This window comes from Lottia gigantea, assembly GCF_000327385.1.
Source record: "Lottia gigantea unplaced genomic scaffold LOTGIsca_141, whole genome shotgun sequence".
NCBI lineage: Eukaryota > Metazoa > Mollusca > Gastropoda > Lottiidae > Lottia > Lottia gigantea.
This window is the reverse complement of record NW_008707634.1, coordinates 148,387-171,801: the sequence shown is the minus strand read 5'-3', so window position 1 is coordinate 171,801 and position 23,415 is coordinate 148,387. Positions and strand designations below refer to the sequence as shown.

General features: G+C 32.2%; 1 protein-coding gene across 1 annotated transcript; it reads right to left on the bottom strand.

The window, feature by feature from the left end:
- Nucleotides 1-2,490: 2,490 nt before the first annotated feature.
- On the bottom strand, nt 2,491-21,730 carry LOTGIDRAFT_139843 (hypothetical protein; the record flags this gene model as incomplete). The annotated part of the gene is made up of 6 exons (XM_009049925.1): nt 2,491-2,658; nt 3,010-3,117; nt 3,655-3,751; nt 6,332-6,438; nt 17,496-17,759; nt 21,635-21,730. 6 exons carry the CDS (start codon nt 21,728-21,730, stop codon nt 2,491-2,493), a joined length of 840 nt encoding a protein of 279 aa, XP_009048173.1.
- Between the last annotated feature and the right edge of the window lie 1,685 nt (nt 21,731-23,415).

Genomic DNA, 23,415 nt, shown 5'->3' with positions numbered 1-23,415 from the left:
TGTTAAGAATATCCAGTTTATACTTACTTCTGTAAATCTTGCATTTGTTTTAATAATTCACTTTTATCTTTCTCTGAAAATTAAAGACATTATTCAATCCAAGTTAATTCAAAATGAAATCGTATTGCAATGCTTTGTAGGGAAAAACTGAAAACTATAACAAAAATATAGTATATTATAGATAAAATCCACAATATTTCCAATAATTAGACTCCTGTAACAGGATAATTATTGATTCATGACAATACCAGTGCGGTAAGCTATGATATAATAGACCTTCTCTCAAGGGGAATTGAGATTAAATTTCACAGGTCGTTGAAAACTTTCCAACTGACAAAAAAATAAACATCCCTGCTCCTTTGCAACGTAGATTAACAGAACTTATAATCAAAACAACTTACTCTTTTCAGGCTGTGGAGGATTCCATTCCATATGGGAACTTCTTCTTCGTACTGGACTGGGAAGCTAATAGTAGAGATTAGATATAAAAAATAACATACGCTTGACTGTGAAGATCATCAGAGGATCTTGGTGTTGTCTTCAGTAAAGAAGAAAGAAAGAAGACAGAGATAAAGAATGAACAATGCAAGGATTATAGTGTTATATATGGAAGTTAGAGAGTTGCTTTCAAACTAATACTTCAACCAACCAAGTGTTTACATTTTAGTTTCCCCAAATTATTGTTAATTAATGTGAACAACCAAAAAATACCAAATAATTTATTAGTATCTGGACCATCAGGTTATAGAGCAAGCATTGAGGCACTGCTGCATTCAAGAGGCCAGTGATGCTGACGTTTCCAAATACTCCATTTTACATTAAGCAAATACACTTTTTAAGTCCTTTACCTTAAATTCATAGTATATGATGTTTTATTTATATTCACACTCAGTGTTTAAATCAAGGGTTAATACATTCAGAAAGTGTGTGATGTGGATATTAAGGCAAGGATAATATAATGTTAGTTAAGCTATAAGATGTACCTGTGGAGAGTATTGTGGTATATCACTAACCCAGTTTAAATATGGTATAACACGTTCTCCCTGGAATACATATACTTCATTCCTCTACAGCAGCACAAAATAGAAATTAGATCAAATTCATAGAGTTATCTACAAATTTACAATTCATTTCTATCTAATTTCAACTTTCATTTAATACTATATCACATTTTATTGCAGATAAAACAAAGAATTTGAAATAGATTTTCCAAATAAAAATATAATCGAAATAGATCTTCTAAATAAAAATATAATCAATTAAATTTTCTAAATGAAAACATTTTTGAAATAGATTTTCCAAATGATCCAAATTTTTTGTTAATTTTCAAAATTGATAAGATTAATAAATTTACTCCATTTCCCATAAAAAAATATTGTGAACTGATGCTAAATATATAATACAAAGCAAACTAATAAGCAGATGTATAGAAAGCAGCTACTGTAGAGCAGATAAACTAATCAAGAAACAGAAATAAAAGTTATACATGTATTTGGACAAAACAAAAGGGGACAAGGCTATCATTCTAGTCTTTATCACAGTCTAATATCTGACAAAATCTTATGCTAATAACCATAGATAGATCTCAATTTCAGCTATCTGTTCATTGTTGCACTTCTAAAGAGACAGGTATGTCATTATGGGGGTTTGATTTGAGTCTTGTAAATAGTCTCCAGAAGTACTAGAAATTGTAAAATCATCACTTCACATATTGAGACATTGACAGCTTTATGAGATCTAACAATTTTCAAGTGAATTTTAGTAGCCTGCTATATACAGCTGACATAAAACATCCTTCCATGGAAAATACTCCAATGTTTCAAAATCACTAATCTTGTGAACAAAAATAAACTAAATAGGTCCCTATACTAGGCTACTATACCAAAACAAAATAAAAATAACAAAAAAACAAATATAAAATTCTTACTGGTTTCAAGTCATTGCCTACATCCAGTGATTTGGATTCTTCTACAGTTTGAACAGGAACTTGGACTGTGGTCACATCAAACATTGGACTAAACTTTAACTGATCTTCTGTTAATTCACGGAACATAAAACGTGGAGAAATTTTTAATGTCTCAAATTTAAGATTCTTTATTATTGACATTGGCTGAAAAATATATTAATGATACAATTCTATTATACTGGTTTATATTTTCTAGTCCTACATGATGATATTTGGCACTTGTGTTTGATTCCAAACTTTTCTCGGCATTCTTGAAATCAGGAAAGACTATTGGTCATTATAATGAGTACAGGGCTTTAAGTCAAATATATTCATCAAAAATATCAGTCTCTTAGCGCTAGAGGGTAGAAATTTGATTGGTTAAAGGAGACGTCATCGAGTTAGTTCAAAAGGTCAATTTGAGGAATATTCAACAGTGCTGTCATTAGACTCTAACTGAAGTGGCTATATAAAAAATAAAACAGAACGAAATATTGTGGCCTAGCCCAGAGCTAAAAACAAAAGTTACAGGATATGCCTATATTTTATGGTTCAAATTGAAGAAAGGAACATACCCTCTTATTTAAATGTTGTTGTATAATGTCCATCTGTAATATCTGTTCAGCACTGGGACGTAATGTTTTATCTTTCTCTAACATTATTCTACAGAGCTCACGTAGATCTTCACTATAAAAATCTTGTATTGTTGGTGGCTGAAATCATAGCAACATAATTGTAAATGCTCAATTTGGTTATGATTTATTATTTTAAATAATGACATGAGTCTTTATGGTAAATTGTTCTGTGACTTTTTTATAATAGCAATTCAATGTAACACAGAAGGAAATACAATGAGAGAAACACCAACTCAAAGAATGCAATGTTGGTGTTTAACTTGAGTTATGCGTCAATAAACAGCACAGATGTTATGTAACATCATATGTGAAAGGAAATGATGATTGATAATTGTTTTTCTGGAATGTATTTTTATGTATGAGTATGAGATGATGAGAAAGACGATTAACAATTTTGTTTACATACACAAAAAGTTTCAGTATACTTACGTCATTATTAATGACTTTTAACAATAAAAAATTAAGATATGGAGCATCATAAGCTCTCTCTCTAGCTGCCATCTCATATACAATACATCCTAAACTCCAAATATCAGTCTATAATATACAAATAATAAAATATACATGTCATCTCATATACAATACATCCTAAACTCCAAATATCAGTCTGTAAAATACAAATAATAAAATATACATGTCATCTCATATACAATACATCCTAAACTCCAAATATCAGTCTGTAATATACAAATAGCAAATATGAACTCTAAATACATCGGTTATATTTTCTACTGTATATTGGCATGTACAATGAGCAGATTTTTACCTAACAGGGCCAAACAAACTGGCGGTGGGCATTAAAATCATTGACATATTGTTTTTGGATATCATGCTACAGGTTCTGAAGTCATTAGTGATGGTCTGCCATCTTATTATTGATAGCTGATGATGGAAGGTGCCAATATGGATGACAATTTTTACATTTTGATTCCCTTCTGGCACATGTGCAACAGACACATTGAAGCCAAGAAATAACCTGTAAGTATCTGTAGTGGTACAAATTGTGCAGAGGACTCTATAACTTCACCCAGACTTAAACTCTGTTAAATCACAGAACAACAGTAATGACCTTACCTTTTCATTATAACCTGTATAGGTAAAAACTTCTGGACTCATGTAATATGGTGTTCCTACCCATTTCTTTACAACTTCATCGGAATGGTCTAAAATACTATAATTATAAAATAAAACCTTAGAAAAATATACTTCTAGAAGAATAAATAGAAAATCAGATGCAAAATACATCTTCAATATTTCCTACAAATTGTGTTAATAAAATGAAACACAGATTTCTGACAATTAAACTTCTTCTTTAGCATTAGCTTTGGCAGACCAATCCCGGTACTGATCAACCCTGGTAACTCCAGTAAAATCCATACCCCTGTAACCTGGGGTCCATGAACAGTATAAATAGAACCCCGCAAGGTGAGTCTAATCAGTCAAGAGTTCAGACACGAACGAAAACTAGTCACTGATAATCAGAGATAACTAGTCGCACAGCCAATCTTTATCTCTTAAATCATTACAACTGAACTGAGTACATATTTTCTACAGTGACAGCTGATTTTTTTTAGTTTTACTTGAGGGTAAGAAAGGGACTGCACTATATTCACAATCATAGGGTATACAAAGTCAGTGTGAAAACTCTATCATGATTAGGCATTTCATTCAGTACCATATTACTGTATGATTGTATGAATATATGAACTGTTAAACTATCCATCTGTATGATTATCAATTAGATTATATAACATTATGGTACTTTAAATATGACTATCAAAATCTATCAATACATTTAATCAACTTAACATAAAAGTGGTATAGAATAAGTGTCATTAATTACAAATATCACAAGTTGTGTAAGTCAATATATGAATCTAAGGTGTGCACCATAACTTTCAATTAATGATATTCAATATCATGTCTTGAGATCATTAAAACTGGGTTGTTGTCTGAGTGATCATAACAATATTTTTATATCTTATCTAAACATGTGTAAAATGGACTTCTTATCTTTGACAGCTTCTCAGTGCATAAATCTTAAACTAATGTTTTAATCACTTCTTTTAATGTGCAAGTATGCAGTCATATATTTAATGCATTTTGCAATATCTATATAATCTATAGAGTTTCATCTGAATGTTACGATGAAAACAGTTTGAAAATCAAATTATTTTTTTAAAATGTACTTCCATTGATTCCACATGGTCATAGATGGGACAATAAACCAAGGCCCCAGTCCAAAAGAATGTGCAAGTGAAAGATTTCTTAAATCAAAACCACTCTTCTTGCAAATTTGGCTAATTGAAAACATATACTGTATATTCAATCAGGAACTGACATCTAACATTAATATATTAAACAGAGGGATCCTAACTTTAATATAACTTACAAGTGATATTTAGATAACATTTTAAAATACATTAACATTTTCTAGTAATTACACATTAACCTATTAGTGATAGTCAATACAACTTTAACATGACACCTTAACATGCCTTATCTATCAGTTTCTAATTCAATCTTAATTCTTATTCACAAGATGCATTTCATTTAACTGTAAAACGCCCAATACAAGTACTAATTTTTTTATAAAACAAATACACATGCTTAGAATAGATAATCTAAGATGACTATTTACTCATTATTCTTCCAAATTGCCATTCACAGCACATACATTCCCTGCCACAAGGAATGTCATTTGCAGCACATAGATGTCATTAGCAGCATATAAGATTCCCTGCCAGGAAGGTCCCTGTTATATGGAATGTCATTTGCAGCACATAGATTCCCTGTTATATGGAATGTCATTTGCAGCACATAGATTCCCTGTTATATGGAATGTCATGTGCAGCACATAGATTCCCAGTTATTTTGAATGGAGTGGATCACACAGATTCTCTGTTATATGGAATGTCATTTACAGCATATATATATATATAATGGAATGTCATTTACAGCACAGGGATTCCCTATTTGATTTAAATGAATGTTATGTTCTTGTAGGAGTTTGTATTACTCAAAAAGAATCATGGAAACGTAACTCAATTCCATGCTTGTTAAAAAGTATATACCTTAGTAATTATTTTACATAATCAACACAAGTTTTATATTAAACTGACACATTTTGACAATTCAAATTTCAAGTATTACCAGAAGGAAATTGATCTACATTAAGAACATGACAACTAATGTTTTAAGATAAGTTTTAAGACTCCACCCTTCTCATTATCCGGTGTAGTATTGCTATCCAAAATTCTATAACTAATGCATTCCAACCACATAATCTAATAAAACATGATAAATGATCAAGCGCTGGAATTATCAAGCAGTTTAAATACCATTAAATGTGATTAAATATAAACTAATCTCTAATTGGCAGCAGCTCATTTTAAGCTTTCTCCTCTTGTTTTGGTATAAAATCCTCATCAGGACAGTTGATTGTGAAAACTGAGATGACATTTTGAAGGAAAGACTCTGCAAAGTAGGGAAACTCACTAACTGGAGCAAGAGGTCAACAAGTTGAATATCTAACAGTACTAAGACTTCTGACTTGATAACTGGCAACAGACTTTTTGAATATTACATACATACAGTATATCAACTATCAGTATATTGACAAAATATGAAAATATAGGGTCTTCATCTTGCTTATCAAACTAGGGATTATTAAAGTTAGTAATCAAATGACAGTAATGTTTGGTAGATGATGGGCTTGTGTTGTGTCTACTGTGAAATAAAGCGTACTTACGTTGAAAGTCCAAGATCACCAAGTTTGACATCTCCTTTACGAGTAAGGTAAATATTAGAAGGTTTTAAATCTCGATGGATTATCTTCATATAATCTTTATGCATCCACTGAAAAATATAATACAGGGTATTGTTTTAAGTTCTGGGACAAAGGAAGATTTTATAAAGAAATTCGCAGTGGAACCTGTAGAAAATAATGAGCAGAAGTTGGATTAAAATCAGATCTGACCTTGTATAGATTATTGTGAAATTGTGTCAATACTTGTAATCCTTGATATAAATAGTATATTATTATAAAGCCCAAACTTTCATACACAAACATTTATACAACAGGTGAAGCAGAAGATATGAAATTAGAAATTTATTCAAATGATGTTTTACACAGGGAGTTCTTTATCAATATAAAATCTGAGTAATCTAGGTCAATGTTAAAGCAGTAAAAAGTTATAAAAGAAAAACATGTTGGGTCAATATTTAATACATATCTTACAACTCTTTCTCTATTGAATTCAACATGTATATTTCAATTGAATTACAATCAAATTTCAATATTTATTTAAGAATAAGTTTTGTTTTTCACCATTGCTGAATGTTTATTCTTTAGAATTACATAATATGGATATTATTAAGCTTTGTGCATTCTTAAGCTAGGGGGTGCATTCTAAAGCTAGAAGCACATTATTTTGGCGATTGCTCAAAACATTTGCCTGTATGCCCCTTAATGATGGAGATGTACACATCGCCTGCATAAAAATGTAAGATATTTTTATTTGGTATAAATATCATTCTTGCAGCTGCAATAAATCTTGACTCAAATTCTAGAGCCTAAGGGAAAATAAAAATTTTAGGGAATAAATCAGTGAATATAATATGATCTGTCTTGAAACCTTGAACTAAGAAAAACACATAGATATCTAAAGTCAATATACCTATCTATAAAACTTTCACTTTAGCTTCAAAATTAACAGTTGATAATCTCTGTTTAAATATACAACACAGTAATGTGTTACCCTCGCTATTGACCATTCTACAGCCAAAAACATTTTGGCCATGTCTTGGATTCTTTTGCTGTGCATGATGTACATGTGTCATAAATGAAGCCAAGTTTTAAAATATGTGCAGTAAATGCTGTTAAATGCACAGATTCTTGTTAAGTTTTTACCAGCGAGATTATTTTTTGCATAGGTTGCAAATCATCTTTCAGGATACAACCCAAAAAATTTGTCAAATTTTTTCTAGTTGCCTTTGCAGAGACAATCAAATTATGATGACCAGAAGAACAAAACTTGATCAAATGTACAGGGTTCAATCCACTTATTTCTATGTATAAAACTTTTCCCCCCACATTTAAGAAAATCTGATTCAAATAATGCAACATGTATTTGCTTTCATTGCTATTTATTTAAACTATGTCACACTGCAACTTTCTATTGACTTAACAAACCAAGGCCCTGTAAGCATGTAAATGCTCTCACTACTTGCATTTGAAAATCAATAAAAGGGAGACAAATGAAATTGAGTCTTGAAAAAAATGTATCTGCTTTCACACAGCACTATTAACATATGACCAAAAATGATGAAGAAATAACAACTCAATTCATTTCAAACAATGACACCTTTTTTCATCAATTTAAAATCCACAGCATGATTTTCGTTGATATTCAATCAATTCTAACACGTAACTCATAGATCTAAATCTGTCAACTTCACAAAATTTGTCTAATACCTTGACATAACGTTTACAGTTGTTCCTGTCAAGGTCTCTGAATAGATGTATTCGCTAGCATAAAATCAAATCGCTTTATTTGAAAACTTGTGTGATAAAAGAAAATGGCCAAATGATGTCAAGCTATTACATGGCATCAGCAATACCTTGACATCATGAAGATATACCCAAAATCCTTATCAATCTCTAGGTCTTCCTAAGTAATAATTTTGATCAGTATGTGTCAGATTTCTATGTGTAAATTTAAATAAATACTTGCTTAAATGCTTCTTCATATTAAGATTTTTAGGAGAAAAAACTGACAGTTTCTTTATACTTAATTTGAAATTTGACTGAGTATTTTTTTGAAGTTTATTTGACACCCTGGCCTATCATTTTATTTCAACAACAATGTTTAAATATTTCTTTATTTATCTATATAGTAAGTGTTTGTAATATTTACTTTCAATTTAATTGTATATCAAATAAGGTCACCAATATAGTTCATAAGAAGGTAAATTTAGTCAGAGTGTCAGAAAAGACCTCCTCTAAGATTTCTATATTCTGTCATTGAAATTCAATCTTAACATCAAAGTATGTACACTTTTTTATTGAAATATTTCTAACCGAGTTTTAATGAACCCTCCTTTATACCACAGATTATTTGGGAGACACAAAAAATAATCGAATAAGGGTATTAAGTATAAAGATATTATTAGGGAAACCTGCTTTTAGTGTTCAGGCAATATACCTAACAACACACTCTTGGAATGGAATGAAATTAATGCACTATTTTGCCTTATTTTCTCCAATTGATTGGGCTAATGAAGAAGGTCAATGCCATGCAGTGTCCAATGAGAGAAACTTTGCCAGCATTAGCCTACTCTTTTTTGATTTGCAATTGTTGATCTTTGCTGTACACAGCCTGTTGCACACGGGGCCTCAGTTTATTGCCACATCTGCACAACTGGACAATTATTTCATATCAGCCCCTCCTGACGACATTCTTGGCAGGGGGGATAATACATATGCATAAGGGGTTTGAGACATATTCAGACTCTTATCTGTTTTGTATCTGCTCCTCTCTGAAATCAGGTTAATAGAAAATTCTGATTTTTTAACTTGGGTAAAAGTACAATGTTTTTTGTATGGTTACCTTGAAAAATACATTAATTTTATACCTCGTGACAACATGCATGAATAATTTTCACTTAAAACACCTTAACTACAATAATTCAATGTGCATAACACCTAATTTTCTGCTGAGGTAATTCTTACTTCACTTTAATAAATTACCGAAAAGTGATAAGTTAAATGTTATTTACATCTTTGATCAGGTGCAATATGGGAAATTATATCATGTTTCTTTCTCTTATTAAACTGTTATGAGATCAGTGGGATGTATTTAGACAACTGAAAGCTTAAGGTTGCCATGTTGCAATTTTTCATCATGAGTGATGAGATGCTTTGGATCAAATGTCTTTCGGATAATTTAGTCTAAATGCTCCTAGTAACTTCAAAACAAGTACAACAAATCCTTATCAAGGATTGGTGAGTTCTGCATGTTTGGGATTTATGGATCAGCAGAACGTTCAATAAAACAAATTGGAATAGAGTTCAGAAAAAAAAGGTGCAGACAGAATTCAAAATGTCGAAGAAGAAAATAGATTGTAAAATTTTGAATGTGACCTATCCACTTCAAATACCTTTTGATTTAGGGCAGAATTGGACAGATGGAACCTGTTCAGAACTCTTCAATCGAGCGCCACTGTAGACTACAAAATCAAACCCTAGACCTACTGCCTAACTAAGAATTGAAGAAAAATATCCATCAGAGGTTTTTTATTTTAAAAATAGAAACTAATAATATACGTGATGTTCTATTTCTGTTGCTAATAAATTATTAATCAATTTTCTACAAGGCATGTCTACCTGGCTGACTCATAGTCACACCTGTACTATTTCTATATATTATAACTATAGTTATTACATATTTCACCATTATTTTATAATTAACAACTAGCTACATGCTTTCTGAAGTACATTATATATTAATAATTAACTAGAGAAAATATCAGAACATGGTGAGATAGGTGTAATGCAGAACACTTCCAAGATATTAATGTTAACTTCTTCCCCATGACTGTTGAATATGTAAACAGAATTTTCCTTGGGATCTGGTCGACTTGTGACAGACAGAAACTGAGATTTTCAGACTAGCGTCTTGTCAATCTTTATAATAAGTAGACGTTAGAGTACCACTAAAAACAGCGGTTTGCCATCTGAATCTGTGGCCATCCAATAGATGACAGTTGCGAGTTGTCATTTTTTAGCATTTTGCTGATATCTATGACGACAGATCCAATGAGATGCTTCGAATAGCTAATCAACCTGATGTCACCATTAGACTTTCATAGTAGTACATAAACAACTATATAGTTGTTGTATGGAAAAATTATTAACTTATTAGATTTGAACCTCTAGAATAGGAAACAAATACTGTCACTGTTCCATCTAATTAATGAAGAGTTTATAACAATCATCATTAAAACAGTGAAGTTGACCAGTGACCAGCAGGTAACCCTTAATTGTCTTTTGTGAAGCTTATCCATAAGTAAGACATCATAGAATGACCCTATCTTTCTTTTAATTAGCAAGATAACATTCAAGTACCCACATTTTATACAGTCATTATCTGTATTGTAATCTATCATTAACAATGTAAGCTATTCTAGTTTAATCTACAAGAAAATAATCTACATGCTTATTACAGTGCCCCCACTCAAAAAATCTAAAATTTGATTGTCAGGTATTTGGGGTATATTTATGGTTCAGTTGAAGTGATTATAATAATAAAGATGTCTGCAGATAATATATATATATATATATCATTCATTAGATCTTTTATCAATATTACTAATCAATACAATCTATCAAGATTACTGAATTAAACAAAGGATTTATTGATCATTCAGACTGTAACTACATTTTTTATTTCTTACAAGATAAATACTGTTTAACCTTTCAATATATAGTCTTCATTTGACCACTTATTTCTATAATTCTTACTTGGATGGTATTAACGTCTATTGATTGTGTGTGTGTCTGTTAAGAAAAGAGATACTTGCTACCAGAGCGAGACCCAGACCTAGGGCCAGACCCACACTGAATGCAGAGTACAGAATGTATGAACATTGATTTTTTGACCTGATGCTACAAAGCTTATTGAGCCCTATTTATTGTACTCTTGAAATGTTTAAAAGTTTGTATGGTTCATAACTGCTTATTCAGTTCTAATTGAGTTGATCACTTGGTCCATTGTCTGAATATCACATCAACTAGCTCTTAATAAAATCCATCATTAGTAGGTGCAACATTCCAACATTTTGCAATGGCATTTTTCTCTTTTGACCCCTGAATGACCTTCAAATCAATATCTCCTTATTATGAATTATGAATTAAGACATGGTTCTACATGGAAGATTCATTGATTAACGTGTATGTCCCTTTCTAGTTTACTGCTGTACTGTTGTCTGTTTGTTACATTTGTCTTTCGGCATAGTTTGATAAGTATGTTCCTTTTTCCCATGGAAATTCTCTTGCCAAATCTTCAGGAAGTTTAATATGTCTTGTCTAAATGTTTCCTGTTCATTACATTGAAACCAATATAACAGATTAATATAATCCATTCACATATAATTATATAATTCCTAACCAGTCTTACAATAGACTTAAGCTAGTGATATGCCAAAGAAACGATTTAGTTATTGATAATTATACATGACTTATTACAGTTGAACACCTACTGATTTCTCCCAAGATTAATTAATAGATTAACTCTTTAATAACTTAATCTCAGTAGTGTAATATAGGGTGGTAGGTTATCATATTTACTTTTCAACCATTTAAAATAAAACAAAACTACTGGACAATAGTAATATCAATTTCCTTATTTTTAGATTTTTATATCCAAAATGGTGCACTACCTTATGGAGGTTCACAATATTATTCACATTCACTTTTTTTTCAAAAAAAAAATTGAAATTAAAGAATTATACCAGATGATTATTACCTAATTGTTTGTGAAAAATTTAAGGTACAATTATATTGGCATAACTGGGAATACAGAGCAAACTTAACATTGTGATCATTTGTTAACAGTTAAAATCGGCATATATTTTTATCGAAAATCAAACTATTAAATGAACAGACAGATCATAGATAAAGAAATATTTGACTTATTCAATACTGACTGATCTCAAAAGGACACTTGTTTTTGACAGATATCATAGGAGTTATTTAGTAAGGATTATTATAGTCATAATAATACAACAACTATCAATAAAACTTATAGAAACATCACAAAGAGAATAAATCTAAGGTAAAGGTCATTAACAGGTGCTGGGACAATTTCTATTCTTATAGATTTGTAGCAAAATAACCGTCAAGTTTATAATGTCATAAATTATTTTTATGGGTTTGTCATTTGGAATATTGGACATGCTGACCTCAGTGGAGTTTCTGTTCGTGCGGGGTAGGTGACAGGGGGCAGTTGTGCTATGGACCCCTGGAAAATGAGCCTCTCTTCGGCCCCATCAAGTGTTATCTTACATAGGGAAAGAATTGCTCAATAGCCCTGCTTGAAATTCCATTCATAGACACGCCAATGGCTGAAATGGTTAGGGGTTAGGTGCTAGACAAATTCAAAACAGACACAGACATCCCAAAATATGATGGAGTTATTTTAAAGATATATCAAATATCAATCAGAAGATGAAATATATCATACTTGTCTTGAATTCACCCTAAAGCTTGTTGCAATAACATATTGTACTTGGTCATATAAAAAGGTTATTTTAATCTAAGCCAATGCCTGGTCCACTCTCAAAAGCGCAGACAGTGGAATTCAATTTTTATCTTTAGGGCGATTCAAACCCACAGCATCTCATCACTCAATGACTTAAGTTCAAATATAGGCTGATCAGAAATCTCTAGAAGGTCATAAATCAATATACAATTAACTTTACACAACAACTCACTTCTTTAACAGTTATAAATTATATTTACAAATAAACAAGTATTAAACTGGTATAGTATTAGTCAGTGGTCAAATGATTAAACTGGTTTAGATGGAGGAAAGGACAATTTTGTCAAGACATACATTTTGTCTTTTAATGACCAATCTGTACATACAGAATTCATTTAAAAGGCTTTAGTTGTGAACAGCATGGGTGCAGAAACGAGAATGGCGGAACCAAAATGGTGGTTGGAATTTTTCTCATCAGCCAATTCACCCACCACCCCATATATTTTCTCTTTAGACTATCTTTCAACTAAAAACAAAATAAGGATCCAATGTTAACAAACAGGTGGTGAAAAGTGATTTTTTTTAATAAAGGTCATTCATATAAATACATCAACTATGAAATAAAATATATCATCAATGAATAATAATGACTAGATTTGAATCTTGCCCTATCATATCTTTTATGACTTCTGATTACACCTTGCTACAAGCTTCAATAAACATTATAAATAAATATAATTTGATGTATTTCTTTAAGATTGGAAATGGCAAATTAGTTCTTTTGAGGTGACTTATGGAAATGAACAAAAAACGGAAAATCCACAGGGACATTTTGGGATATTTGACAATGTCTTGATGGACTCATTAATGGTTTAACTTTGTATAGGTACCAAAATGTATGTGAAATTTGGCTTTTGTCATGGTGAAAAACCTCAAAACTAGGGTCAGAGCAAACTACCATTAAAAGGGACATTTTATATCTGGCCCAAAACTTATCAATATCCTATCCATATATCACATCTATCAATTCCGGGGAAAAGGTAGGGCCATATTTGTAGGGTTATTCAATCCTTTTATATTTTTTTCCTCGATATATTTTCATTGATATTGTTGATATTTGATAGAGGATAAGAAATGAACAGAAATGTAAGTCTAGTCACGAATATTCCAGGTCATAGGTCATATCCCTAATAATACCACATATCATTTTACAAAATAAAAAATATAAGTGATAAACCGATTAGACATCTGATAAACTTTTTGAGAGTATTATCATAATATTTCTGGGTATCTAATTTTCGAACTTACAAATTTCATTATTCAACCAAGAATGAAGAGGAAATACTAATTTTTTTAAGTCTGACTAGCAACTGGATAAAGGTACTGGAGACATAGTCATTGCAGTTATTTAAGGTCAATCTGTCTGAATACAATATAATTGTGAATATAACGCCCACCCCTTCTTACCACAGTTTGACAAGACATCTTAAAGGATAAAAAATTGATAACTATACAGGCAAATATATGGTAATGACATTGATCCAATCTATATCAGACAGTTTGATTACTATAGTAAAACATCAAATCAACTATCCAGTTACTTCTTTCACCTCCATAAAAAAATAACAAGTGACACAACAGATTTGTCCTCATCCTTTTATATAAAACAGATTTTGTGCACCATTATGTCAGGTTTTAGTTCAATCATATTATCAGGATGAATTACTACCAGCATACTATGTAACGTTATCTACAAACTTTGTTCAGGCATTAATTTAAATCAATTCTTCACATGATATACAAATATTAAAGATCAAGATATTTTGGCTACAAGTGATGTAAGTAAGAATATCATGCATCTAAAACATTTTCCTGTCTTTAATCTCTGTGGTACTGGTTCAGTCTTTCTCAAGCTTTAATCCAAGTTCTCAATACACCCCATGTAATGTATACACTAATTATAAATCTATTGAATAAGGTTATCAATGTACTAGAATATGCCTTTCTATTCAATGTAAGTACGCAACTATATGGTCTAATTGTTACATAATAAATATACTGCAAGGTTATATGGTTCAGCTTTTCAAGCCTTGTAAGTGAAATGAACGATTAAGAAGGTGTCAAAGGCTTTATACAAGGTCAAACCCGGTGAAGAAACAGTCTTGTGATATAAAAATCTAAGTGAAGAATCAAAAGCATAATCCCTTTGCTGTTAAGACCAAAATAAATATGTGCTTTCTGAGCTAATTTGTGGCAATCTTCCTACTTACACACAATACCTTACCTCTGTTTTCAGTTCTCTATTACATTCATATGCTAAATTATGTTGAAAGTAATTTTCTGGGTGTTAGGGTATTGTAAATGTATACAAAGTCTGCACTGTATCCTAAATTCAGGTTATACAGCACTGGCAGGTCATGGCTTTTAAGCATTCTATGGGTGTCGATAAATCCTATTCAAATCTAAACAAAATATAAACACACTAATCCTCTATTTAGCTCAATCTAAAAGATTTACCAAACTTCAGTACAACTCTTTTGTATTGGAGTCCATAATAGTCTAAAATTCACTTGTTCACTCAAATTTTCCCTGAATAAAAAGCTTGAATTGAGGTCATTTCTAAAGGTTGTCAATAAAAAAACTGTAATATTTGAATGCTTCAATGAAAACCTTTGTGTTTGAATGTGACTGATAGAAAACAGTTTTCATATTGTGTGTTATGATTTTCTACCAATACATAGATATATAAACAATAAATACACAACATTCTACTAAATACCAGTCCTCTCTGATCTTTTTTCTAGAGCATGCTGGTGCAACAGTGGTTCAGTGAGTTAGACACTTGCTCTCTAGTCTGAAGGTTCAAGGTTCAATTCCAGCATCAGTAAAGATAATACCTTAGGATATTTGCCACCCTGTTTTCCCTTGGAAAAAAGCATCTAGCCATTTAAATCGGACAATAAACTACAGGCTGAATTTCATGATTAAAATGGAAAGATGAATAAGTGGTCCACAAAGCTTGTTACCAGTCCCAAGCCCATTATCTTGCTAGACTCCAACACTGCGCTCGCACAAGCTTGATGATTCTGTTGTGTGGTGTTTAGTCGCAGTTAGGATATGGGTCAGCTGTCTGAAGTTTTTTTTAGCTGCCAGCCTTCACAGAAATCTGACAGAAAGTTGGAATGGTGTAAATTGATGCTATCAAAGTAAGCTTACACAAAAAAGAAAACCTTTTACACTCCCTTTAACTATAGTAAGGATGTATTTAGCGAAATGAATTCGGTAAAATATCATCATAAATACAGGTAACTGTCAGATTTTAATGAATTGCTGATTGTAGGTAATTAAAATACCTGTCACAACATTTCACTATTTAAATATAAACTTTGTCAACCCAACCTTGTAAATTGTGAGAAATTTTACTAGCTGACAATTACAATTCATGTTTAATTTGTCATTTCTTCAATTATTGTGATCCCTCAAACATGCAAGATTCCAAAAACTCTAGAATATACATAAATTAAGATTATACACAATACCTGCTTATGAAATAGAATACAATACTAAATTTGTTACCCAGCTGTCCTTGATAAACTTTAAAAAATGGTCAGTTTACTTAGGTAGAAATAATAAGATTCTGATGTATTCATTTATCAACCCCAATTTATGAAAAGTACCGTAGATAACTCAGTGTAATGTTTTGACTTGCCCCCAAAGCAATAACTTTTCATCTCGGTAATCAACAGTGTAGAAAATATCCTTGAACAAAACTTGGATTGATTGTTTACTCATGTACTGTAAATTACAAAAAAAAAAATATACTGATCTACACGTCTGCCAACATCAATTATCAAAGTTGTAAATATTTTTTTTCTAATTTCTTGTTTATCAACTTTTAAGAAAGAAGAAAGAAAGAGGTATTGTTGAGAAATAAAAAAGATGTCTATCAGTCAAGTTGTGATTAATACCTGTGTTAAAGGGGCTGTCTGAATCACGTGTATTTATCAAAGTAAAACAATATCTTGAAGATAGCTAGATCTAAATCTCATTTTACATACAATATGACCATCAAAATGAATTGTTAGTTTAATTTCTAACATGTACATGCACAATAAGCATGGTGTCAGAACAGTAAACGATTACATTACACCAATTTATCAACTCCATTATGAGAACTATGTTGAAACCACCTCCTCTAAGTGGGCCAGAAATGAAAAGTTCTCAGAACACTGTTTCCATTTCACAATATCTCTGTTCTGATTTTTTTTAAATGTGTTGATAAATAAAAATCACATTTGACTGCGACTTTTTTAACATTCATTGTATACAAACATATTCTAGAATTCTATATTTTTAGAAAAGTGATCCCTATGGAGAAAATTAGAAAGCTGTACCCCTTAACAAAAAAATACGAAAATATATGCATAATAAATGTAAATAACAATGTTCTACCCTTTGACCTGGAAAACTGTTTTAATCTAAATAATTGGTGGGAAACATTTTTTATACATTAATGTGTTGGGATTGTTCAGTGTAAATAAATGTCAACAAGTAATTGAAGCAAGTACATGTATGTCTGGACACAATTATATAGATAACAATTGTCAAGTTATTCAATTACTAAATATAACTAAAGGAAGTTTCATGACTTACCTCCAATGCATCCACAATTTGTGCTGTCCAAGTTATAATAAGAGCTTCTGGTAAATGTTCATCGATTAAATCACCCATAAAATATTGTAAATCCCCTGCTTCACAAAAGTCTGTAACTATAAATAGTGTATGGTCTATGAGGTATGAATGAACAAACTGAACAACGTGATCATGATGTATATCCTCTAAACAATGCACTTCGTTCATGGCCTCTTCCCGTTCATGGACTGGACAATTGGAAAGTTCTATTTTCTTCAATGCTAACTGAAATGATAAAAAGATTACAATGAAACTTAAGTCAGTCTGTAATTGCTACAAGAATTCTTCAAACAACAAACAAGACATAAAAGAGAAATGAAAATTTGCAAGAAAAATGATGGACCAAGGAATTAATTCTAAAGGGAACTAAATATGAGGCTATTAAAGTGTGTAATGAGGGAAATTTGGCCCGGCTGACATCTTCTTTTAACTGTCTTGGAATCTGTATCCTTCACAGTCTGTTTATTTTCACATTCTAATTTCTAGATGCTTTTTTGCAATTAACTCCTCATACCTTCATCACAGAGAGGAGACAACTAGGTTGAAAAACTTGAATGTATAATTTTGAACGATGCTTGGATCAAATATCTACCACAAATATAATTTTCTGAGGCACTAAGGCCTTTGGGAAAATGCATGATGGATGCAATGTTTAGTTTAGTGATTTCTAGACTAATGCATAAATTATAGATGTATACAGAAAACAGAGTTCAGATAAAACAATAGAAAATGTGATTTGAAACAGGAAAATTGTTTACAAGAGTTGTTATTAGCTTGATGATCTTTTTATAGATTTCATGCAAGCAAAGAAGATCTTTAGAGAAGAATATTCAGCTTGCTGTGAAAATTGATTTAGTAGATGAAACTTATACATCAAATATTCAATATCCAACAGAGACAGTAATACCCTAAACAATGACTTAAAACCCTGGAAAATCATATTTATTGTTTGACAAGACTGGACTCACACCAAGTCTAGGTCTCTTGTCAACCATAAAAGTACAATTTATCCATTGAATAAATGAACAATAGAGTAGAATGAATGATTAAAAGACATATAGAATTTATCTGATTATCCTACCAAAGTCCCCAAAAGGAACCTAAATCCTCATTGCACTCATTGCAATTGAATTTTTTAATCTTTCTCTTTTAGCTGAATCAATGTGTTAGAATTGAAGCAGAATTGAAGTGGGTGAACTGAGATGCCGCAGTTTCAATCCAACTGAAAACTGATTCACCAGACAGAGGAAGCCATGAATAATAATTATTACTGAGAATTCTGTTCATCTGAGATTGTCAAATGAACCCAAGAAAATCTAGAAAGTGACTGAGAGCCTATACTGATTATTGGGTACCGGTAACAGAATTCATTTGATTACATCATTATGGAATTTGACTGTCTAAAATGTCTGACACAACCTTTCTCATATTGACAACAGATGTTCACATTTTAAATGTCACCATGCTTATAACTAACAATAAAACGGTCAACTTAAAATCTATAACTGTAAAACTATATACACAGTTATCAACAAGAACGTCAACGATATGTCAAGAACACAAAGTTTCAAACAAAATTTAATATGAGGTTTTAGGGAATAATTTTTGCTTCTTTTGTGATAAAGATGTTAACAATAATGTGAAATTGTTGTCAGCAATATGCTTCTATCATAGCAAAAAATTTGGTTTTTACTTATCATATTACTCTATAATTTATCTTTTCACTTTTTCCATGTTCTTTTAATTTCTATGTTCATAATGAATATAATGTAGGCCCTAAGAAGCAATTTTGTCCCAAATATATATCATTATGTATAGATCCAAAAAAAAACAGAAAGAAATTTTTCAAATGATTGACTGCAGTGTGAACTTCACTATATGGTCTACTGCACATCTTGACTAATATCATTAATCAAAAGCAATATTATGAGACTTGCATAGGAAATTATGTATTTATATCCTCTAGCTATGAGATAATATCAAAATAATGATTCATCAGCAAAATTTATACAATATCACATCAAACCTTCCTTTAGGCATGTATCAGGTGCAGGCTTCCCCTAACTAGAAACTTTTTATGTTATACAATATTTTTGCTTGAAGTTTATGAAAATATTTACTTTCAATGTCTTTTTTCTACTTATAAGATGACCAGACTGAATTTGGGAATATGGTGATGTATTTCATCATTAACTATCTAAAACCTTAGGATTTTCAATTTATTATTTATTATTGCAGTCTGGCATCACATGTGTTTTGAAAGAATAAATTAACCCTATATTAACCTCATGAAAATGATGATAGTAAAGCATCTATCCAAATTTTTTTATTATTATTTGGACACCTTCTGATATTCAAATTGCAGAGGTGCTGTGGAAGGTATAGGCACAAGTCTCTGATAGAGGATCTGAGGGGATCTCCCCTTCAGAGAACACAATTTTGAGGGAATAAAATTATAAAAATCATATTTTGAATTTCTCAGAAATGATGTGGGGATTCTATTTTTCATAGGGAGCAAAAGCCTCCCTTATCTTATTGTATCTAATAAGTAGCGCCAACAAGTATATCAGTAGAGTTATAATTATTGACAGTTCTTAGTTGTATATGATATGAGATTGAATGTTATTATATATAACTATACAACATTATTACAGACAGTAACCTAATCAATAAATGTCTCTTTCTATATACAACATAGCGGTTCACCCTGATATACACCAAATTAATCATTCAACGAAATATTGAACTTTAAAGCCTTTCACAAGCACAACAATTCAAATGTGGCATCTGGGGGTTTGGGTTTAGGAACCACCATCAAAAGAGCTGCAGAAAGTAAAGGGCAACAGCGAAATTTCCACAAATGACATTCACTGCTTGAGGCTAGCCTCCAGTTGCAGACACAGCTGTTGTAAAGTTGGTATAAATGTCATTATGAACACTTAATTGTCATAGAAATGGAATAAAATTCTGCCATTATTTTTTACCTAAATCCCCCTTTAAAATTGTTATGAGGTACCATTTTTTTGACAATTAACCAAGTAGTGAAAAAAATTGTCATCATTGTCCATTATTCAGCCCTACCTTTAAATTCCTGTGTTTTCTGTGTTGAATTAAAAACACTGCACCATAAGATCCAATGCCAAGTTCAGCTGTTAAGTCAAACTCATTGGTGACGGGTTCCGGTTCCATTTTGAAGAGTGCCAGAAGGTGTCTGTATATCACAATAGAATACAATGTTTCAATTCACTTTACATTAACAAAACAACATACACAATGTTAAAATAGTGTCACCGTACAGGCTTGGTTCGGCTTGAGATTAAACCTGAAAGGTGTGGTCTACCGGGATCGTCCCGGCAGATCTTTAAATATACTTCTAATGGTTCCTTAATCACAGATTCGTTCCTGATATTCAGTAAAACTGTTTTAAACAACCGTTATTCGTATATACTTTCCCAACACTGTACTACATTGATATACACTGTGTTATTATAACTGTGAATATAAAATTGTTATTGACTGGTTCTCGAATATCAAGACTTCAATAATTGTTGTGACTTATTGACTGAACATTTAGCTTTGTTTTTCCAGACGAAAAGACTATGTTGACATTTTGCTTTGAAATGGAAGGCATAATGACCCAGACTATTGTGAGTGCCTTGACGCATGCGTTAGGTGAGAAACACTAACGTTCTTTTTTACGAGTCACGTGATAATTAAGATTGCAGTCGTTTCGTAACACTTTAAGTCACAGAAACAAACTTGAATAAAACCTTTTAAGATTAATTTTAATACACAACAACCATCTTCTTTCTTCTCTAGAGACACTTTCTCAATAATTTATAAGATGTAAGATGCTTAATGTACGATGCCTTCTATGACGACAAACTAGGCATAACTTGCAGACTTTCTGCCTTTCTTTGAAGGAGTTTCAAACCTCTAACAAACTGATGGTGCAATGGACAGGGTACAAGTTTCGCACTAGGAATTTAAGAACTGATAAAAGAAAAAAAAGCGAAACTGGGCTGGGCCGGGCTCTCATACAAACGCCACTGAAGTATCGATCCTGTAGTAATCTATGAGCAAATTGAACAACAACTCACCTGTCGTTTGGTAATGAAGTCATAAATTAAACAAACTTCACCATAACTGCCTTCGCCTAATTTACCCACACACGTTAGATCACAAAATTCTTTCATTTTCTAGGTGTTAAACCGTGATAAAATTCAGAGTTTTCTTTTATCATACAGACAGATAGCCTTGATTACTGGAAAAAAAAGGTGGTCAGAACCATATGAGAACAAAATCTTATCCTTTATATAGACCAAGATTCAGGTATTTCATTTGGCCAACATTATTTTATTGTAGGTTTAAGTTGTAGCCTACAGAGTCAATGAAATTAACCTATTTTCAAATTTGAAATATTTTTATATTCTGGTTCTACTAGATGTTTAATTCTGTTCTACTTTTGGAGGTAATAAAACGGATTAAAAACTATCTTGGTCATGTGACCTATTTGATTTGACATTTGAAAGTGAAGTCGCAAATATCAATATATTTTCAAATTGCTTTTAACATCAGGCCTACACTGTTGAGGACTAATCTGACTTGAATTAAAAACAGACGAGGAGTCAATTTGTTTGTTGATTTCATCGGTTTTTTTTTGGAAAACAATAAATAGAAATGAACTAAGGATTGCAGCTAGGCTCTCCCCATTGTTCGAGTAAATTATCTACCTAGTTCTAAAGGTAGCCTATCTAGTATGCCAAAACGCATCCCTCGAACACAACTTTACATGCAAGTGACCGCAGTTAACCTATGTGCTCCTGAAGATTCGCTTTAAGAGGGGTTTTCCGACGAAGGGGTGCAACTCGTTCCCACAAACTGGTTATAGGTGTTGTAATTCAACTGGCGACCAGTGAGCTAGACTTAATTTTGTCTATGGAAACGTTGCTCAATGTAAATCATGAGTATTTCTTACGGGCAAGCGGTCATTGATCTATTGAGAGAGCATCAGCTCGATCAAGTAACGATCCTTGAACGCCGCCTATCGGCTACTCCGTTTTGGAAGGTTACCAACCCGACAGTCAACACCCAGCTGATCCAGAGTACCAACAAGCACGAGAACCCAGTGGGAGCAAGAGCTCACGCTCTTGATCTCATTGATTCCGTGTACGCCGACATTTGAAGATCTACACCGATGGTTCCAAGAGTAGTACCGCAACAGGATACGGTTTGTGCATCCCAGCAAAAGGCATCCGCATCAGTAAAAGGACCCCCTCGCACTGTTCAGTGTTCACAGCAGAACTTTTTAGTCATCAGGGACGCGGTAGCATGGCTGTCCGTCAATCACACGGAGCATGCCGCGATTCTATCCGACTCGCTAAGCAGCCTCCAATCTATTTTTCTCACCTCTTCTAATTGCAGGTCAGAAGTTATTTCCGAAATAAGAAGAATGATCCACAACTACCAAACCAACAACAACCAGAAGATTGAATTAGTATGGGTTCCATCGCACGTCTCCATTCCTGGCAATGATCAAGCAGACCGTTGTGCCAAAGAAAGTCTGAGTCTGGAGGATATCGAGCCTGTAGAATACTCCTATTCGGAGTTCTGCAGTATCGTATCTTCTAGGATCAACCAGAAATGGTCTGACATGTTACGGAACCTCGACACCGCAAGATACCAGATTGATCCGAAGATACCAAACCAAACCAAACCAAACCATCCATGTGTAGCCATCTGCAAAGTGGCAACCAGACTCCGGACCAACAACGTACTACGAGACCATCAGTTCAACGCCATTAAATGTCGCTGCGGCCACGTTGCCACAAGGTCGCATATCCTCATTCAATGCACTGAACTGAAACCCGCTCGTAAGCCA